Source organism: Denticeps clupeoides, chromosome 19 (assembly GCF_900700375.1).
Source record: "Denticeps clupeoides chromosome 19, fDenClu1.1, whole genome shotgun sequence".
NCBI lineage: Eukaryota > Metazoa > Chordata > Actinopteri > Clupeiformes > Denticipitidae > Denticeps > Denticeps clupeoides.
In genome coordinates this window covers 14,878,731-14,892,288 of record NC_041725.1, presented here as the reverse complement: position 1 = coordinate 14,892,288, position 13,558 = coordinate 14,878,731, and the positions used below count along the sequence as shown (strand labels likewise).

Sequence of the window (13,558 nt, the reverse complement as noted above, 5' to 3'; positions counted from 1 at the left end):
AGCAAGTGCTACGGAAACTTAAGTAACAGGAGAAGCGTCGTCGTCTCCCAAGAGCAGCGCCGTTACAGGGATGGAGGAGGGATTACTGTAAGCCTTATTTTTACAACAGGTTTAAAAATTCACGCCGGTGTCTTCTACAAAAAGGAGCAGCGGATTAAAGGCCGTCCACTACGTGCTAACAGCACAACGCTTACGGGAATTCAAGGTTCAAATTAGGCCCGAATAAATACACATTCAGCCAGCAATCACAATCACACAGCATTTAATAACGGTTGGCAAGAACTGACATTTATTAAAAAGCCATTTTGGACAAAACTGATATTAGGTTAAATACAAAATAATTTTATTAAATATACAAAATACATAGTAGATTTGGCTACACCAAGCCAATTTCCAAATTGCTGTAACATTTTTGTAATATAAACATAAATATCTTGTCTTTTAAATGGTAATTCGCTTCTCTTTTTATTGTTGTAGAGAACATGCTAAGTCCTTTGTTATTATCTGTCACAGTTGCATGTGCCGGCGTGGGGCTGGAGGATGCAATCGCTCGAATTATACACATAAAGGGGGATTTATTACAAAAGAGGAAACAAAGCACGCAAGTTAACACTGGACAGGACACATAACACACAAAATGACTCGACGAAGACATGACACAAAAAGGGCAAGTTTATGCAGATAACAGCAGGCGCAAACAGCCAGGAATTATGGGAGCACATTCCTCAGTAGACTCTGGTCTCCAGAGCACCCGACAATATCAGTCCATGAAATCATCTTATAACAGGCAATAACATAAACTGTAGTAGTGCAATTCATATTTCATTTCATGAATAATTTAAGCCATTTAAGAATGTCATTTAAATAATGTTGCCAGAATTCTGAAATAACTTGTACTATGTATTTAACATAATCACACGTGAAATAGTAACAGCATTTAAACAAAGCTTTAAATAAAGAAATAAAATAAATGTGGTAAAATATCAGAAGCAATAGTAAAGCTGCCTGTTTAAACATTGCAAGCGCAGCATCTGATACCCCAGTCCTGGATGGGATATTGTTGATGGCAAAAGTCCAGCTCATTGTAACAAAACCCCGATAGCCAGTATTACACAATTGAATAAATTAGAAATAATTTAAAGGAAAATAAACACAATTTATATATAAACAATGACTATGAGTTTGAGGTTGATGGTCCTACTTCCCCAAACTTGTTTAAGTTGCAGTTCTAAAGCGTTTAATGAAAATTATGAATCCTGCCTTGTGTTACACGAGCCAAAAGAAATAAAAACTCAGGTTGTGGTTTTGGCTCCAAATGTAAAACCGCATCCAATCAAAAAAAAAGATTTTCCATATATTAGTCAAATTTTAGTTTTCAACCAGTCTTGTTGTGTGCAGCCAGGCCACTGGGGGGTGCTGTATTGGATGGCCCCTCTGCGGTTTGGCGCTAGTTCATCTCCTCTAGCTTTCGTGCGGTTTCTCTCAGGTCCTCCACCACCAGATCCACATCCTTCAGCGAGGTTCCGCGGCCGACACTGATCCGCAGTGCGTTGGAGGCCACTTCAAAAGGAACGCCACAGCTCAGCAGGATGTGCGAGGGCCTGTGGGTCAAACGGAGGCCAGTGGTATGAGCCGAACGTGATATGTGTGTTGACGTAGTAAATTATTAATGAGGGAAAAATCCATGTCCCAAAACTGAAAATGCATATATTGTTTTATAGAAATTAGATTTTAGCTCTTTCATTAAAATATGCTGAATCCAATTGGAACATAGTAATTTTTTAAATGTTGAGGTTCTCGCGTGGACAGGAGAAAAAATGTTTTACCTATCGCCTCTGTCTGAGTGGCATGCAGCTCCGACACTGGCCAGCAGCCTGCGGCACGTGGACAACACCCTGCGACCTACAGTGGGGCAGCGATGGGGGCGCATCAATAATTAACGCAGTCTCTGTGTTTACACCACAGGTCATGCCCTGGCAGGGACGCTAAGATGTTTTCACTGCTATTTCAGGCTGCATTCATTAACCTACTTTTAATTAAGTGTCTCATAATGAACTCCTCAGTGGACTTCAGCCTACCCTGTAAACCAGGACCAATGATGGACACGTTGCAGGTGTTGGGGAGGGTTTCACTCCCGGGGAAGTGGCTGTTGAAGCGGATCCTTTCCTTCCCAAAAACAGCCTGGGGAAGTAGAACCGGCCACAATTTCACAATACTGTCAGAGCGGACTGCTGCCGGCTATGCATTCAACGTGCATTTCCAGCTCACCAGCAGACGGTCCTCCAGGTAGCTTCTGATGGTGCGAAGATGAGTCTCATAGTCAGACAAGTTTGAGTTCACCAGCTCCGCAGCCTAATGCATACATACACGCATGCAAATATTCAGGTAGGCGAGTCAAACTACAAGTTTAGGTAAAAGTAGGTACACTTCTATTCTTAAATCAAGTAGATCAAGTATCTGCACTGTGCACTGCAGTAGAGTACAAATTATTTCAAGCTATAATTATACTGTCAGCACGTCGTACCTTTCCTAGACCTGCAATCATTGGTGTGTTTTCAGTCCTGTCAGAGCAGAAGGAGGCTTCACGGTAGGCATTTTAGACGATTACAGGGGCAGCATTAAAAAAAAAAAAAACACAAAACTCACCCTGGCCGGAAGTTGCGCTCCTGGCCTCCTCCAAACAGCATGGGGTACAGTGGAGTGCTGTTTCCGGGCCCATTCACAAACAGGGCTCCAATCCGAGGGGCATAGAACTGGAGAGGCCAGAAGATCGTCAGTCATCACCAAATCACTTCAAAAGCATTTGTATCGAAAGTAAGAAAAAAAATTCAAACCTTGTGCCCTACTATAGTCAGGTAGTCCACTCCCAGATCGCGAGCATCCACTCGCACCTTCCCAATAGCCTGGGCTGCATCTGTGTGGAGGAGGATTCTGGGAACATGCCTCTGAGTGCTTATGGACCTCACCCTTTGGCAAATCTCTTTGATGGGCTGATGACATGTCCAGTTAGTCAAACTACAGCTTGCTTTTTATCAGCAAATAACAAAGCTAGTCTGGTGCTTAAATGATCAAATACTGAACGAAATGTGCGGGAGTATTAATACGATGGCACCCACTCTCACCATAATAACCCCAGTCTCGTTGTTGGCCATCATGATGGAGATGAGGCAGGTGGCGGGCCGCAGCGCAGCAACGACGTCCTCCACCTCCACCCGGCCAGTCACCTTGGACACAGCTACACATGTGACATCTGAAACGAGACCATCAGGCCATCAGACTCCTCAGCCGAAACTGTACACAATAACTCAGACTTCGGATTCTGCTGCTGTCAAATTTGCACACAATACTACTTATTGTTATTTATTTTGCCATTTAACTCTGTTGCACATTTTGCACATGTATATAACAACCTCAGCACCTCAATCAACCCTTGCTGCTAACCCAGATACTGCACTCACTCTATATTGAAACTGTGAATATTTGGAGAATTGCACTATGTGTTGTCTAGTCATGTCAAATTGTATCGTTGCACTTGTTTGTCTCGTGTATTCTTACAGTACAGGCCAAAAGTTTGGACACACCTTCTCATTCAATGTGTTTTCTTTATTTTCATGGCCATTTACATTGGTAGATTCTCACTGAAGGCATCAAAACTATGAATGAACACATGTGGAGTTATGTACTTAACAAAAAAAGGTGAAATAACTGAAAACATGTTTTATATTCTAGTTTCTTTGCTCTGATTACTGCTTTACTTTGCACACTCTTGGCATTCTCTCGATGAGCTTCAAGAGGTCGTCACCTGAAATGGACTCCAACAGTCTTGAAGGAGTTCCCAGAGGTGTTTAGCACTTGTTGGCCCCTTTGCCTTCACTCTGCGGTCCAGCTCACCCCAAACCATCTGGATTGGGTTCAGGTCCGGTGACTGTGGAGGTCAGGTCTCCACTTTTTGTTAAGTACATAGCTCCACATGTGTTCATTCATAGTTTTGATGCCTTCAGTGAGAATCTACTAATGTAAATGGTCAATAAAATAAAGAAAACACATTGAATGAGAAGGTGTGTCCAAACTTTTGGCCTGTATTGTATGCCCTGCAAATGTGACGTCTCTCTGTTCTTCTCCGTATTGCACCGTGGTCCTGGAGGAACAATATTTCATTTCCGTGTATATTGTATGTGTATGGCTGGAATGGCAATAAACCTACTTGAACTTGAGACCCTCAATCAGTGACAGCATTCAAGACTTTGGGCAAGAGCGACATTAGACCACAGTCATATGAAGTATGTGAGTATTTTGATTTTAATAATCAAAATTTATGGGACAAAATTTTTCAATCCTTGTAAAAGGAAGAATGTGTAATGTTGTGAAATAGTTAAAGTGAAGTGATTGTCACATATAATTTCACAGAGTGAAATCTGTCCTCTGCATTTAACCCATCACCCTGAGTGAGCAGTAGGCAGCCATGACAGGAGCAGTGTGTGGGGACGGTACTTTGCTCAGTGGCACCTCAGTGGCACCTTGGCAGATCGGGATTCGAACCGGCAACCTTCTGATTACGGGGCCGCATCCTTAACCGCTCGGCCACCGCTGCCCCACTTATTTGCATGAAATGCACAGTTATTTGCATGAAATGCACAGTTATTTGCATGAAATTCACATATTATTTACAAAAGCAAAAAGTAAATGTCCAAATGTCCAACAGTGATTAAATGTGATTTGTCATATTGCAGGTTAATTTTTCCACACCCACTCCATAAACGCTTTTAGGTGAATAGATATGTTTATAACGGAAAACATGGCATTCAGAAAAATTTTAAGGAAAAAACAGAATTTAGGGAAAAAATAATAGGGCCCTAAATGGGACTGTAACATTCCACAGTAACATTGGGGTGCAAGGATTAATTAAAGCACTAGATAAGCGACCAACTAATTAGTTCATGAATATCCCGACTCTTGAGTAAAAAAATGACATTAGTTAATACCCAGCATTACTTTTGTCAATGTTATAGCAGATTAATAACGAATATGTATTAGTCAATTACAAGTTTCAAAGTCTCAGTGAAGTTTTGGTTTTTTGCATATACAGTACAGGCCAAAAGTTTGGACTGTGGAGGCCAGGTCTCCACTTTTTGTTAAGTACATAACTCCACATGTGTTCATTCATAGTTTTGATGCCTTCAGTGAGAATCTACCAACGTAAATGGTCATGAAAATAAAGAAAACACATTGAATGAGAAGGTGTGTCCAAACTTTTGGCCTGTACTGTACGTGTAGTTGTTTGTAGTGTGTGTGTGTGTTTCCCTCCTACCTGCCCTGCCCTCTGTCTGCATGTTCTCCGCAGTGAGCCGGACAGAGTCATGCTCCACGTTGGAGATGATGAAGTGTGGCCGCACCGACGTCCCGTTCTGGCGGCAGTTCTCGGCCCGCTCCCGCTCGGCGCCCCGCTGGCTCTCCCAGAAATGTTTAGCTGCCGTGTGGAAGACCAGGCTGTTGGCCTTTCGAGACAGAGAAGACTAAGGAGTTACGCGCTACAATTCAGATCCTCACCAGGACCAACGCCGGTGTGTCTCGCGCTGACCTCCGTCCCTCCTGACGTGAAGACGATGTCCTCTGCTCGTCCTCCGACCATTCTAGCAACGTTCTCTCTGGATTTGTTGATTATATTCCTTGCTTTCACCCCTAGGAGCACATGTTAGAAAGTGATGCAGGAAACTCCCCACGTCCACCAGGTACACCCCTTTACACCTCTACCTGGAAGGTAGCTGCTGCTGGGGTTCCCCCACGCACCCCGCAGGGCTTCTGACACGACCTCGACCACCTCCGGCTCCAGCGGCGTGGTGGCGTTGTAGTCCATGTAGATCCTGTTCATACAGACACACACACACACAACACGCTAATACACGCGTGGCAAGACACACGACGCGTTATTCGCTTCTACTGGATACCTTTCGAGTTGATGCGCCATCGCTTTCCGGGAAGACGAGGCTTCACTTGACAGATAAAATGCTTTTAAAGTGGATAATAACAAGATAATTACGGCTTCTCATAACCAGGGTAGTAGCACACGAGGAGCTAGCGTAGTTAGCACCGCTACAACGCGGCGCGGCGCGACGCTTTATAACAGCTAATGGCGGAGAGCGTTTTATAAGCCAGCGAGGGATGCTGCTGAAGGCCGCCCGGCGGATAAGAACGCGTCCTTCCCTCACCGGAAGGTCGTATCCGGCCAATCATTCACCGCGGCGGGGACGCGGAAGCGGCGCGGGTAAAGGCGGATAAAAGTCCGGCCGCCGGCGCGGGGGCCGCGGGGCGTCTCTGCCGGGGAGCCCCCCCGCCGTGAGACCCCAGAAGAGCCGGGGGGAGAAGGCAAACGGGCACCCGTTCGACGGCTGCGTGTACGCGCAAAAGCGAGTCTTTTACATGGAAGGAACGAGTTATGTCATGTCATGTTCTGTTTTTCAGAAAGAAATAGTTTTATTTGACTCATTATGTTACATTGTTTTCTTTACACGTGTTATTTAATTAACAGAAAAAATAAAGAAAAGGAAAGGACGAATGTATACAATAATGCCAAAAAAGAATGAATAATTAAATTGCCATGTTATGTTATGGTATGCTATATTATTATACAAAAAATGCAAAAAAGAATGAATGAATAATTACATTTTCAGTTTATGTTGTGTGAAAGTGAAGTGATTGTCATTGTGATACACTGCAGGCGCCCGGGGAGCAGTGTGTGGGGACGGTGCTTTGCTCAGTGGCGGATCGGGATTCAAACCGGTAGCCTCCCGATTACGGGGCCGCTTCCTTAACCGCTATGCCCCCATGCTTTATTATAATAAAAACGGGGAAAATTTCCATGTTATGTTAAAAAACATTTTAAAAACAAATGTTTTTTCACTCAGATGTGCAATACTACTCACCTGGATGTCTTTGAATGTTTTACCCCCCTGCACACGCCGCCGCTGCTACCCCCTCTCACTTGTACCCATGGCATAATCATTATGTCACTTAGCACTATCTCGGGCATTTCACTGGATATAGTAATATCATTATTGTTATTGAGCCTTAAGCTATTTTTGATATTTGCTCTATTGTACTATTTTTTTGTAAATATAATTTATTCCTCTTGTTTATCCTACTGCATGTTGTTGACAAAAGAATTTCCCTCGGGATAAATAAAGTTCTTCTTATCTTATCTTATCTTATGTTAGCTACTCGCCAGAGAGAATAGAAAGTAATAGAAATGGTTTTATTTAAATTGTTATGCAAAATAAATAAAATTGTAGTATGTACTAAATTGTAGTACATAATATATATGGTGTCTGGTTATTATATTGTATTTATAGTAAGCATATTGTCACATAGATAAACATAAAGATATAAATTAATCTGAAAGCATTTTACATATGTTTTCATTGGAAGTCATTTTTACTTTTCAGTGCCCATTCTTCTTTTTTTAATTGTTGAATTACTATTTTAATTAAAATGATGTTATAAAACAAACAACCAAATAAAGTAATTAAATGAAAAAAATGCACACAATATTAGTGTTGCATAAAGTTCCACATTTATTTGATATCTTGACAATGTGTTAAGTGTACACAAACAATTTGACTCTTAATTCCAACACTCAAATAGAGACATTGAACTACTGCCCATTTAAGATGGTACCGACGGTTTTACCGCAGCATAATACACCATTCACAGCAATCATGTTTATATACAATGCAAAATAATATCCAGAGGTAAAAAAAAGATAGAAAATGCCCATGAGTTAAACTGCCATTTGTGCATACAGAAAGGGGGGGTGGAAGCACACAATGGCCTTGGTAAGAGGAAGTTGTGGATAAAGCAAAGGGTAAAGTTGCGGACAGTGATGGCAGAAGCTTCTTGCCAGTACCCAGTACCCTGAATTCAAGTGCAAAAACTAACTCTACATCAATCTGTAATTTTTGGGTCTAGATCTCACTCTGCCCAGTGTGCTGATGCACACGTCTACTTTAACATAGAGAAGTGTGGACCCCTCTCATTAAATCTATGCATTCATGACAAAAGCTGATATTTACCGGTGGACTGTCCCTCTGTCCGTGATTGAATCAAAAGAACAGCAGTAACTAAATAAAAAGGACCAAACTGTCCACACTGCAATGTGGCAAGTGATATCTTGCCATAAAGATTGCATGCCCCACTCGATTACAGAGGTCCGAGGGCCGCAACCTTCAGCGGCTGATGCTGACCAGACTGTCTGGGTGGGACATTTGATAAGTGCAGTGTTTTGATAAGCCCCGTAAACTAATATAGACCAATAAATGATTAACCAATAACGGCATGTCTGTCTAATTTGATATGCACGGCATGCGGAAGGGTAGATGCAGTTGGTAGATGCTGTTGGGACTTTGACGGGGTTCCTGCTGAGCACGATCTATAGGTTGGCTGGCCTCAGTCATGCTCCTACGAATTCCCCCATACAATGTCCCATCAACACTTTATTCAACAAGTTCAGTCCCCTGCTTTTTAAAGAAATGACAGGTTGCAGTCGAGCTGCGTCACATTCAGCACTGCCATAAACGTTGAAGCATGAATACTGCGTGCTAAGTGCCAAACACGCAATGCATCTTCACATATTACTTTTTTTTTTTTTAAAGAACACAGATTCCCGATTCAAGCACGATGGAAGATTCTCCAACTCTGTAATGAACTTCTTTTTAAAGCCATGCCGTTACCTTCAAACCAAGACATATCACTGACAAGGACAGCATCTGAGTCATGAAAATGTTTCAAGTTCACCAAAAAAAATTCTGCACAACTATTTTCAGATCAGCAGATCTTTTGACAGCGTGTGTAGGCATCGCAGTGGAGAAATGGAAAGGAGTCGGCAGGTGAGGAGAAGAATGTCCGAAGATACTACAAGGGTAGGTCCATTCTTTCTAGGAGCTCGCGTAGCGTACAGTGCATGGCTCCACAGGTCCTTTTTTCGTGATGCGTGGTAAGAAGTTATCAGTAGAAATGTGTCACTACGTACAGTCTGCTTAGAAAATGGCTCAAGTGCATAACTTTTACACTCAATTTTACAAACAGAATCAAAGTGTTTGCCGGTGTGTACAAATGGACATTAGCAGGGAAAAGAGTCATGTCAAGAGAGGCTGAGACGATGGCGGTTGGGACACAACAATAAGACGATCAGTGTGTGAGTGAACGGAAGCGGGTAGCGATATGCATGAAAAGAGAGGCACTAAATAATATCGGTTTCCAGACCCTCCTCGGTGACCCGTCCAGTGCTACAAGCTGGGGAACACCCCTGAATTGGGATATCCACATCTCTACTGTCTATACATTATCAAGGAACTTTGGCTAAACTCCATGAAAGGGGAAATCATATTCCGTACTACAATCACGCGATGTTCCCCAAGAAGATGCATTGTTTTAAGGGCTGGGCAGGGGTCAGTGATGACTCGAGAGGTACGCCAGCGAGTAAGCGGGGAGTAAAACAGCAGGGAAACTCATGATAAAAAGTGCCATATGCAGAAATTGCACTGTACTCCTTTAAAAATATAAACGCCTTTTTTTTTCTCGTCAATAAATACAGACATGAAATAAATACATATAATGTTACAGTAAACAAATAGCTAAATAGATAAAAATCCTACCAACAATTACCTCTGAAAATCAAACAGAAGGACACTGGTTTCGGGAGGAAGGGGAGGACTGCAAACGGTTTAAGCTCAGAATAATATTAGTCCCGTAGCCATGGTGTCCAGTCAAATCGACCTCACTCTGTATCCCGGGACACAGATATAAAGCCGGTTTACTGATAAGACCGACAAATGCGAGTTGCCTAATGGACATTTTATTGTGTTAGGACCTCTCTCAAAAGGAGGACAACTTTCCCTTCTGATCTTAACCGGATCCTTCATGCCAGACATTTATTAGAGATATGGATATGGATGGTTTTGGATTTTTTTTTTTCTTTGCAAAGCCAGACAGATTTTTTTTAGAGCATCCATCTTGTGTTGACTTCCTTAAGCAAGTATATTCTACATCACCTTCAGTGGTGGATCTACCCCTGTGCAAGGGCATTGACCAGACCTAGCATCGGAAGCTAAGAAGATTCTGGAAAGAAAGAAATTTGTTGAAATACTGACCTGATGTAGCGCTGGGCACTTGTTAGGGATGAGCAACACAATGAAGGCCATCTGGATGTTTTATCTTTCATACGCTAACTGAGGTACACCCGCGGGTCACCTTGCTAATGTCTCAAATCTAAATACGTAATAAAACAGGTTTGTCGATTGACAAGCCAAGCCATTTAAAACCCGTGAAAACCACTCTCTCTCCCCTCTTGTCTTAATAGGCCAAACTGGTGGAACCCAGGAGCACCTACGATCCTGCGAATGTGTAGAGGAGCGGCATCCAACTTCATCTGTAGTCTGTCGGTAGGTTCGGTACGCTCCCCATCAGGTGACGAACCGTCGGTTCAGGGACAACACAGCAGTGGTACACTGGTGGCCAGATAATGCTGGACTGAGCACGTGCAGACACCATAGGTTACTGGTTTAGAGAATCGACATCGGGCGAGAGGAAGAGGCAGGAGGTCTATTTACAAAGGTTAGTCTCTTTGTCTCTTGTGTCTAGGCGTATGTCTGTTTGTGTGTTGCGTGTAAATATGTTGGTTCTGTGGTGTGTGTGTGTGCAAGGGGCATCGGGAGGTGGAAAGCATCATCTTCTCAAATCCTCATTTGTCCTGCTCTTCTTCTGGAAAGCTTTGATCTGTGGAAGAGAGAGATGAGATTAGCAATGACAAATACACTTTTCAAACTGAAGAACCCATGGCCATAGTTGGAAACTAATGGAAGAAGACAAGTTTGAGAAAGATCTTTTTTTTTGCGCACGCAAAAATTCTGGATTCCTCCAAAAAACTTTAACTTTTAAATTCAACTCGTTTGTAACTTTCAGATGTTCTTACGTTCTCACCAGGGAGAGTCATGTAAGAAAGAGTCATTTCACTGCCTAGGTGTATCACATCTTATCCAGCAAACTCTCAACCTTAAACATAACTTACTGAGTTAAAGGTTCATTTAACCTGCACAACAGCAATTTATGCAATTTTATTTGCCTGTTTTTATTTAAAGTGTTCTGAAACAAATGGCCAGGTTATGGCCACACGTACTGGGAATCACTGAGGATCCCTGATCCAAACCAACATGCACACTAATCTGTGCTGTTTTCAAATGCAACATTGAAAAACTGAACCTTATGGATCCGGCGAGAAGAGGGTTAAACGCGTACAGCCAGTCATGCATCTCTTTATCATTGCTGGCCTGGAGGAGGATCCCACGATGCTCTGTGCACACAGCAAATGTGTTGGGGGTCTGGAAAGACAAATGACGTGGGAGGGCACTGATAAGTCTGCTTCCAAGGAAAAGAGCAAAGATGAAGGAATCGTTCAATTATTCAGCTTGTCAAGCAAAAGCTGTGACCATTTTAAGTTTAAGCATTTTGTGTTCAATATACGATGCCAGTAAAATGTTTGCCAAGTCTGTTTCAATTATTTACATTTAGATGTATGGCATTTATCAGATGCCCTTATCCAGAGCAACTTATGATCAGTAGAGACAGGGACAGTCCCCTCTGGAACAACTCAGGGTGACATGTCTTGCTCAGGGACACAATGGTAGTAAGTGGGGTTTGAACCTGTGACTTTGTGGTTATCTGGTTCATAGGCCAGTGTTATACACTAGGCTACTACCATCAAATGAAAGCACACACACACTTATCTTGGTCAGATCTGGCAACTAGCGTTCTTTATCCAGACCATAAATCCAGTCAAACCTTGAGCATGGCCTGCTGGTCCTCGCTGTACTCTACTTGTGCGGAGGACAGGTTGAGAATGGCACGCTCCACTGTGTCCCTCTCCGTGTTGTAGATGTAGACATACGGCCGTCGCACCACCACGTAGCGCTTCACCCAACCGTTGGTGTGCGGCTCCAGAAAGTGCAGGTAGCCCTTCTTCGACACAATGGGGCTGCAGAACCACACATAAGGAAAATGAAGTGAAAGCGAAGTGATTGTCATTGTGAAACACTGCAGCACTGCACACGGTTACACAATGAAATGTGTCCTCTGCTTTTAACCATCAGCCTTGGTGAGCAGTGGGCAGCCATGACAAGCGCCCGGGGAGCAGTGTGTGGGGACGGTGCTTTGCTCAGTGGCACCTCAATGGCACCTTGGCAGACCGGGATTCAAACCAGCAACCTCTAGGCCACCACTGCCCCTAACCAGCCAACCAGCCAATCAAATGCGTTCATGGATGTATATGGTGTAGGGGCAATTAGAATCGTTCTAACCTGACGCGGATCTCCTGTATATCAGGGACAAACAGACGGGACCTGGGCTTGGACTCGGGCGGACCGCCGGGTGACTTCTTCACCTCTCCATCCTGCAGAGAGTCAGGGTCCGGGCTGGCTGAGCGAGAGCGTGGTGTTGGGGGCCTACAGGCAGAGAGGCAGTTAACTGAATTCTACTCCTATGCGACAAATACATAAAGCTTTTAGGTTTAAAACATATCAATTAAATCAGTCTTTGCTCAAGGCAATAGCGTGGCAGACCTGAGTTCAGTGTTGCTGTAGTGACTGTCAGACAACGAGGGACACGTTGAGGACGGGGTGAGGGTGTTGATGGCAGTGGCCGGAGTCATGTCTTTCAGAAGCGTCACTGACATCTCCGACAACTAGGCAGAACACAAATGCACACAGCTTACATGAGGCAATACTTTTGGGGGGAAATCATCTGTAATCTATAAACATGTTTAAATGAATTCTAATAACGAATGTGATTTAAATAAAATACTGACAACACCCTCATGCGTGCATACATTGTTCAAGCCATATAAACAAGTACATGCTTTACAGCATGTGCATCAGTACATTGCCCAACCTTGAGTCCGTCGTGTGTTGATACAGCATTAAAGCTCGAATGAGCATGTAAGTATTGCATGTGTTTCTGTATTGTGCTTTCCAAAACAAGAGCGAATTCAGAGCGTGTTTTAATGAGAACCAGACTCGCCTTGCTCTCGCTGGCGCTCACACACACATGGCTGTAGTCCCTGTTGAAGGAGTGGGTGAGCAGCCGCAGACACTAAAGTACACGAAGAAGATGGGTGAGGAAGGATTGCACATCGACGTTTCATTAAGCTTGATTAAGACTTCGTTTTGCCGCTGTGCTTTGTCTACCTTGGCGGCGAGCTCCCTCTGCCTCTCGTTGGGGATGTCGGGGCTGAGGCTTGGGCCGTGGCCCACGTCGGAGGAGGAGAAGGGCGAGTCACAGAGATCTTCGCCCCCGCAGGACAGCAGCGACTCCTGGCCCAGCAGCAGGGTGGACTCTAGCTTCTCCCTCAGGAGGAGGTAGTGTCTGGTCCTCTCCACCTGCACCATAAACAATATACATTTACATTCACAGCATTTATGCAGATGTCCATCGTTGAAATTTCTCATTTGGTTCACTAGGACCTGGTCTGTAAACACAATTAGTTAATTAACTCAGACTTTAATATATACGCAAG

General features: G+C 43.6%; 2 protein-coding genes across 22 annotated transcripts in view; both read right to left on the bottom strand.

The window, feature by feature from the left end:
- Positions 1 to 321: 321 nt before the first annotated feature.
- Positions 322 to 6,391, bottom strand: scly (selenocysteine lyase). The gene is made up of 12 exons (XM_028961424.1): positions 5,946 to 6,391; positions 5,752 to 5,861; positions 5,579 to 5,679; positions 5,309 to 5,495; positions 3,123 to 3,250; positions 2,835 to 2,990; positions 2,647 to 2,753; positions 2,525 to 2,561; positions 2,269 to 2,352; positions 2,079 to 2,181; positions 1,827 to 1,902; positions 322 to 1,601 (listed from the first exon to the last, which is right to left on the bottom strand). Exons 1-12 carry the CDS (start codon positions 5,963 to 5,965, stop codon positions 1,448 to 1,450), a joined length of 1,263 nt encoding a protein of 420 aa, XP_028817257.1. The 5' UTR covers positions 5,966 to 6,391; the 3' UTR covers positions 322 to 1,447.
- A 1,153-nt stretch (positions 6,392 to 7,544) lies between these two features.
- The window catches only part of kif1aa (kinesin family member 1Aa), a 49,750-nt gene continuing 43,736 nt past the window's right edge, over positions 7,545 to 13,558 (bottom strand). For all 21 annotated transcript variants that reach the window (XM_028961336.1, XM_028961338.1, XM_028961343.1 and 18 more), the window contains 7 exons: positions 13,230 to 13,421; positions 13,063 to 13,134; positions 12,606 to 12,727; positions 12,345 to 12,488; positions 11,830 to 12,022; positions 11,251 to 11,369; positions 7,545 to 10,767 (listed from right to left, as the gene is read on the bottom strand). In XM_028961336.1, coding sequence (XP_028817169.1) covers positions 10,725 to 10,767; positions 11,251 to 11,369; positions 11,830 to 12,022; positions 12,345 to 12,488; positions 12,606 to 12,727; positions 13,063 to 13,134; positions 13,230 to 13,421 — 885 coding nt within the window. In that variant the 3' untranslated portion in view covers positions 7,545 to 10,724. The remainder of the gene's footprint in view (positions 10,768 to 11,250; positions 11,370 to 11,829; positions 12,023 to 12,344; positions 12,489 to 12,605; positions 12,728 to 13,062; positions 13,135 to 13,229; positions 13,422 to 13,558) is intronic.

Coding starts and splice junctions, on each gene's coding strand:
- scly (XM_028961424.1), bottom strand. CDS start 5,965: ATGGCGCATCAACTCGAAAG. Junction 5,862..5,945: donor ATGGCGCATCAACTCGAAAG/GTATCCAGTAGA, acceptor CTGTATGAACAG/GATCTACATGGACTACAACG. Junction 2,991..3,122: donor ACGAGACTGGGGTTATTATG/GTGAGAGTGGGT, acceptor ACATGTCATCAG/CCCATCAAAGAGATTTGCCA.